The sequence below is a fragment of the Mastomys coucha genome, unplaced genomic scaffold (assembly GCF_008632895.1).
Source record: "Mastomys coucha isolate ucsf_1 unplaced genomic scaffold, UCSF_Mcou_1 pScaffold20, whole genome shotgun sequence".
In the NCBI taxonomy this organism is placed as follows: Eukaryota; Metazoa; Chordata; class Mammalia; order Rodentia; family Muridae; genus Mastomys; species Mastomys coucha.
Genome location: NW_022196903.1, coordinates 66,543,491 through 66,549,671, shown reverse-complemented (window position 1 = coordinate 66,549,671; position 6,181 = coordinate 66,543,491). Strand labels below are relative to the sequence as shown.

General features: G+C 43.6%; 1 protein-coding gene across 2 annotated transcripts in view; it reads left to right on the top strand.

Annotated features, from left to right (window-relative positions):
* The window catches only part of Kcmf1 (potassium channel modulatory factor 1), a 66,675-nt gene that overhangs the window by 54,045 nt on the left and 6,449 nt on the right, over positions 1-6,181 (top strand). For both annotated transcript variants that reach the window (XM_031382222.1, XM_031382223.1), the window contains exons 4-6: positions 1,836-1,937; positions 4,490-4,664; positions 5,594-5,876. In XM_031382222.1, coding sequence (XP_031238082.1) covers positions 1,836-1,937; positions 4,490-4,664; positions 5,594-5,876 — 560 coding nt within the window. The remainder of the gene's footprint in view (positions 1-1,835; positions 1,938-4,489; positions 4,665-5,593; positions 5,877-6,181) is intronic.

Genomic DNA, 6,181 nt, shown 5'->3' with positions numbered 1-6,181 from the left:
AAAAAAAAAAAAAAAAAAAAATGGAAACTTTTCCAATGTCAAGGTTTGAGTAATTTCTTACTCTTTCTGTCTTCCACCTCCCATTCACCACTAATTGTGATCAAAAGTATTTCAAAATGGCCTTTCCAGCAATTGATTAGAATTTGTCAGCAACCGATCCTGCCCACCTTTATAAGTTCTAACTCCAAAATATAACCTTTCCTTTTTCTCTCCTCCATTTTGGCTCTTCTTTGTATCCTGGCCAAAATCCTGAGCACCCTTGCCTGACACTCTGATTCCCACTCATCTCTGAATCTCCTCCACACCCCATTCAGCTGCTCACTCCTGTTGTAGAGCACACCTGCTGTCTTGGACCCTCTTTGTCTTCTCCACCGCCCCCTCCTGGCAGCTGCCAAGATTGCCTGCTTACCTGCCCTATGATTTTCTCTCAAGCTTTGGGGAAGGGAGGGAATCCCTACCAATTGTCATCTCCTCTAATTGTGTGCACATTGTTTTATTCTTACTTGTTGCTTCTGTGTCTGGCCGTAGGCAGACAAAGAAGTTCATAACTCCTTGATTTTGATCTGCTTACAGACTCTTTGGTTTGTTTTTGGTTTTGGTTTTTTGGTTTTTCGAGACAGGGTTTCTCTGTATAGCCCTGACTGTCCTGGAACTCACTCTGTAGACCAGGCTGGCCTTGAACTCAGAAATCTGCCTGCCTCTGCTTCCCAAGTGCTGGGATTAAAGGTGTGCACCACCACTGCCTGGCTTACAGACTCTTACCACACTGCCCATCCCCCTGGTTCTAGACTGAGCTTTTCCTCCTCGTCTTTTTCTTTCCTCCTTATCTTCCTCTTCCTCTTCCTCCACTTTTCTCCTCCTCCTTCTTTCATCTTCAGGTTGTTTCAGAAATGAGCAATGCTCATTTGTATATTATCTCATTGTTCATTTTATTCTATACACATTCTATAGCTATTTCATGGCTACCTGTCTGTGAAGGGATACCATGACCTTGCCATCTCCCATAAAGGAAAACAGTTAATTGAGACAACCTTGTAGTTTCAGGGGTATGGTTCATTATCATCATAGCAGGAAGCATGGCAGCATGCAGGCAGACATGGTGCTGGAGAAGGAGCTGAGAGCTCTGCATCTTGATACGCAGGCAGCAGAAGGGGGCTGTGTCTCATTGAGCATAGTTTGAGCATATATAACCTCAAAGCCTGCCTTCAGTGCTTCACTTCCTCCAGCAATGCTACACCCACCCCAACAAGGCCACACCTCCTAATGGTGCCACTTCCTATGGGCCAAGCATTCAGACACATCAGTCTATGAGGATTAAGCCTGTTCAAACAACCATGCTGCCCTTTTCTTTCTTTCTTTCCTCTCCTCCCCTCTCCTCCCCCCCTTCCCTCCCTTTTTGAGACAAGATCATTTCCTGGTTTGGAACTTGCCAGGTAGACTAGACTAGCTGTTCAGGGAACCCCAGGTACCCTCCAGTCACTGTCTCCAGAGCACAGCTGTACTGTAGCCAAGCATTTGCTATTCTATTTGGGGACTGACCATCAACTACCTTTGGAGAACTATGCCTTGCCTTATGTCTGATGTTAGCATTCAAGGCTGGATTTTAGGTAAAAATGCTTAAAGTTTTGCCCAGAACTATTTGGCTACACCATGCTAATGTGACTTAGCCCCATCGACAGACAGCTCTGTTAGAAATCAGATTTGAACTATTTAGAACTGCTGTGTGTGGCATCGCAGTTGAGTGACTTGCTTGCTAAGACCTGCAGTGGCTCTGCTGGGTTGGAACTGAGCCTCCGCAGCTCTGTGCTGACTCTCGTGCTTTCTTTTCATTGCAGATTTGTCCCATATGTGCAGCGTTACCTGGAGGCGATCCTAATCATGTCACAGATGACTTTGCAGCTCATCTGACACTTGAACACAGAGCCCCTAGAGATTTAATATCCTTCCAGGAGGGTTTGCTGGTGGTACGGGTGCTTTGATTGTTGTTGAGAATCGTAGTGTCAGAGAGAGTCTTTTTGCTTGACCTTTTCATAAAATGACGTGCTTTAGAGTATGAGTTGCCTTTCTCAGTCTCTTCCATTGGGGTTCTGTTCATGTGAAAGCTTAAGTCAAGTCAAAGTCCCACAGCCTTTCTGTCTGCCAGACTTTGCTCGTGTTCCATAATCCAAACTAGACCTGATGGCAAACAAAGTGGTGATGTGTTTTTTCAGTCTGTAGCTCTAATCTTTCACTCACAGTCCCTGCTTCTCTTAAGTGGAGACAGTTAGGTTGAGGGAAGATAGAAATTACTGGAAAAGTGAAGAAAATGGAACTAGTCTGAGAAACTAGAGCCGGAGGAACTGACTGGCCTCAGACTGCCAGATCCACCCACCTCTGCACTGGGATTAAAGGTATGTGTCCCCACACACACACCCAGCTGGGGTTTTTGTTTTTTGTTTTAATTGGAGTTGAAGAAGTGACTCAGTGGTTAAGAGCTCAGCTGCTCTTTAGAGGGCACAGGTTCAATTCCAGGCACTCACATGGGAGCTTACAACCATCTGTCGCTCCAGTTCTAGGGGATCTGACACCTTTTTTGACTCCTGTGGGTAAGAGCACACATATGACACACAGACATCCATGCAGGCAAAATACCCATACACATAAAATAGAAAAAAAAATTTTTTAAGATGAAAAAATCAACTGGGCTAAGAATACCTAGGTCCTTTGAGTTACTGTGTATTTCCTGGGGGAAGCTACAAATACTAACCTGAATTTTTTTAATTCACAAACTCTGGGACTTCTGATGATACAGTGTACATTCAATAACAATTGACCCACATCATCTGAACCTATTTTGTAAACCTCCTATGAATGTCTTTGGTTAGTAAGGAAAGATTAAATTTTGAAACGTACAGGAATATGGAAGTTATTTTATATATTTTTATTTTTTACAAAATTTTAAAACACAAAATGCTACATTAGCAGATACCTGGAAGTTAAGTGGAGCTTTCAGATACCTCCAGTATCATGATGTACTGATTTTGTTGGGGCCAGTGTCTAGTGTATGCCTGTGGGCAGCAGTTGATAGATGAGTCATCTAAAAGTGCCCTCTCACCCAGCTGCTTCTTAAGAACCACACGTGCCGATGACCTGTAGAGCCTAGACTCTCCTCCTCAACAATGCAGTGAGACCCTGCACATCCAAGTGATTATGCAGGGCTGCTCACCTTGTCCTTAGTTATTCCAGAACTGCCAACCAAAACCAAAGTCCAGCAGGGGAATGCCATCGGAAAGTTGCTGCTTGCCTCTGAATACAAGGTTGACTTCGAGGGTTGGTTGGTTGGTTGGTTGGTTGGGTTTTGTTTTTGTTTTTTGGGGGGTGGGGGTGTTTTGGGGTTTTTTGGGTTTTCGAGACAGGGTTTCTCTGTGTAGCCCTGGCTGTCCTGGAACTCACTCTGTAGACCAGGCTGGCCTCGAACTCAGAAATCCACCTGCCTCTGCCTCCCAAGTGCTGGGATTAAAGGTGTGTACCACCACTGCCTGGCTGTTTTTTATCTTCTTTTTATATATATATATACATATATATATTATTTATTTAATTTATATATGTGAGTACACTTTCACTATCTTCAGACACACCAGAAGAGGGCATCAAATCTCATTACAGATGGTTGTGAGCCACCATGTGGTTGCTAGGAATTGAACTCAGGACCTCTGGAAGAGCAGTCAGTGTTCTTAACCGCTGAGCCATCTCTCCAGCCCTGTTTTTTTATCTTTATGATTTTTGATGGCTGATTGCTGCAAGACCTTGTTCAGTTTGACTCACATTCAATCCTGAGAAGAATAAGGCTTCTAGAAATCTGCTTGAAGACTGTTACATTAGTCTGTGTCTAATGATAAAGTAATTCAAGTATTTTCATTTTAGCCACAGAGCTGGGAATAAAACTTGAAGACAGAAATTAAAGCGGACATTGAAATGAGTCACATTTACAGAAGATTATTCAGCTTGCTCCTTTTCATTGTAGAGGATGTGTCTTCTGTTTATTGATACAAAAAATCCAATGTTAAGATCACCATAGATATGTGACCAGGCAGCTCTTTTGACCTCTTTCTGGCAGTGTTCCAGGTCCAGTACCTGGAAGAAAGTTCTTGGCCTTCAGCACGTACAAAATGCATTGCTTTTGTCTGTTTGACTGTATTTGGTTTCTTGAGTCTGGCCTCACTGTGTAGCCCAGGCTGGCCTCAGACTCCTTTGTTTTCCTGCCTTTGCCTCCTAAGAGTTAGGATTATAGGCATGCATGGGTACAGGAGTATATCATGCCTAGCTTATACCAGTTGTTTTATATTAAGTATCTTTTTTAGGATTAATGAGCCTTATAGAATTGGAACATTGATATCCTAAGCTAAAGGTGCTATTTTAAGCTGCTTAGGACTTAGCAAGAGCTCGGTGTTTTGGTTTTGTTTTTTCTTCTTTTTGTAAACTACTTATCCTTTCCTTAACCTTGAGTTACGATGAATCGAGTGGTGTTCGACATGTACGTAGAATGTTTCACCCTGGTCGGGGGCTAGGAGGCCCTCGTGCTCGTAGATCAAACATGCACTTTACTAGCAGTTCTACTGGTGGACTCTCTTCTTCTCAGAGTTCATACTCTCCAAGCAGTAGGGAAGCCATGGATCCTATAGCTGGTAAGTTTGTTTCCACTTCTTAATGGCAAGGGCCGGGGTTGGGGAGCTCCTTTCATGGTTGTTTGTGTGGTTTATGTTTTACTTTTGCATCTGGTCCTGTGCTTGGATTCCTTCAAATATTTAGAAGTGACATTTGTAAGTGGACATCATATAGTAGCCCATGTACTACTGTATTTCGCAAAGGCATTCGGGGATAAGATAACACAGAAGAAGGGCTTTAGGAAAGATTTCACAGTGGAAGAAGGCTTTCAGAATTCCATGATTACACCTTAAGGACTTAGGAGCTCAGTAAGTTCTTCCTGGGAGGAAAGTAGGAGTGTGTCCTCACCATGATTTGAGAACTCAATATTGAACATGCTGAAGGAGGATGTTGCAATACCTTGAACAACTCCACTAAAATAAGAGTATGGGCTTTACTAGGCCAGAGTCAAGCACTACAGGTACAGAAGACTTGCCTTGCAGAGAGAGCACCGCCAAGTATTCTGAAACAGCAGTGACCGAAGATACTAGAGAGGAGGCAAAAGCCAGAATACAAGAAGCCGCATTTATAAATGCTCCAGACTCTGGGTTTTCATCCTGGTCACTCCTCTGATCAAGTGAGCAGAGATTAATGAGTACTGGTGCCACAGTGCCGGGCCCTGGCCCAAGAACTGGGAGTAAAGAGTAGAGTTGGTGCTGCTTTCATGGTGCTTCCATTAATGGGTCTTGATTATGATTGGACCTGCTTTTGAGTCTAAATAATTTTTAAAGCCATCTTTAAGTTCTGCCTAAAGAAGGCTTAATTTTATGAGGTTCACATAGATTTCGGGTCCTTTGTTGAACTTGGGGGATATATTGCATGAACTTGATTTTCTCTACTGACAAAATGATAATATGCCACTAAATTTTCCTATCTCAAGTTGATTTATCATACACATTTCCATTGGCAGAGCTTTTATCTCAGTTATCGGGAGTGAGACGTTCTGCAGGAGGACAGCTTAACTCTTCAGGCCCTTCCGCTTCTCAGTTGCAACAACTGCAGATGCAGCTGCAGCTTGAACGGCAGCATGCGCAGGCAGCCCGGCAACAACTGGAGACTGCTCGCAACGCAAGTCGGCGCACTAACACAAGCAGCGTCACCACTACGATCACACAGGCCACAGCCACAGCCAACACAGCCACCACAGAGAACAGCCCGCAGGCCCTCCACAGCTCCCAGTTCCTGTTAACAAGGTATTTCATTTACTAGTGTAGCTGGCTTGGAGAAAGCATATTTGGTTGGCACTGTCCAGTCTAATAAGCTTTTCCCTTTTGCGTATGTAACTACATGCCTTAAAAATTGCCTTTGAGGGACTGGAGGGATGGCTCAGCGGTTAAAAGCACTGACAGCTATTCCAGAGGTCCTGAGTTTAGTTCCCAGCAAACACATGGTGGCTTACAACCATCAGTAAGGGGATCTGATGCCTTCTTCTGGTGTTCTGGTGTGTCTGTGTACTCACATACATAAAATAAATGAATCTTTAAAAAAAAAAAAAAGA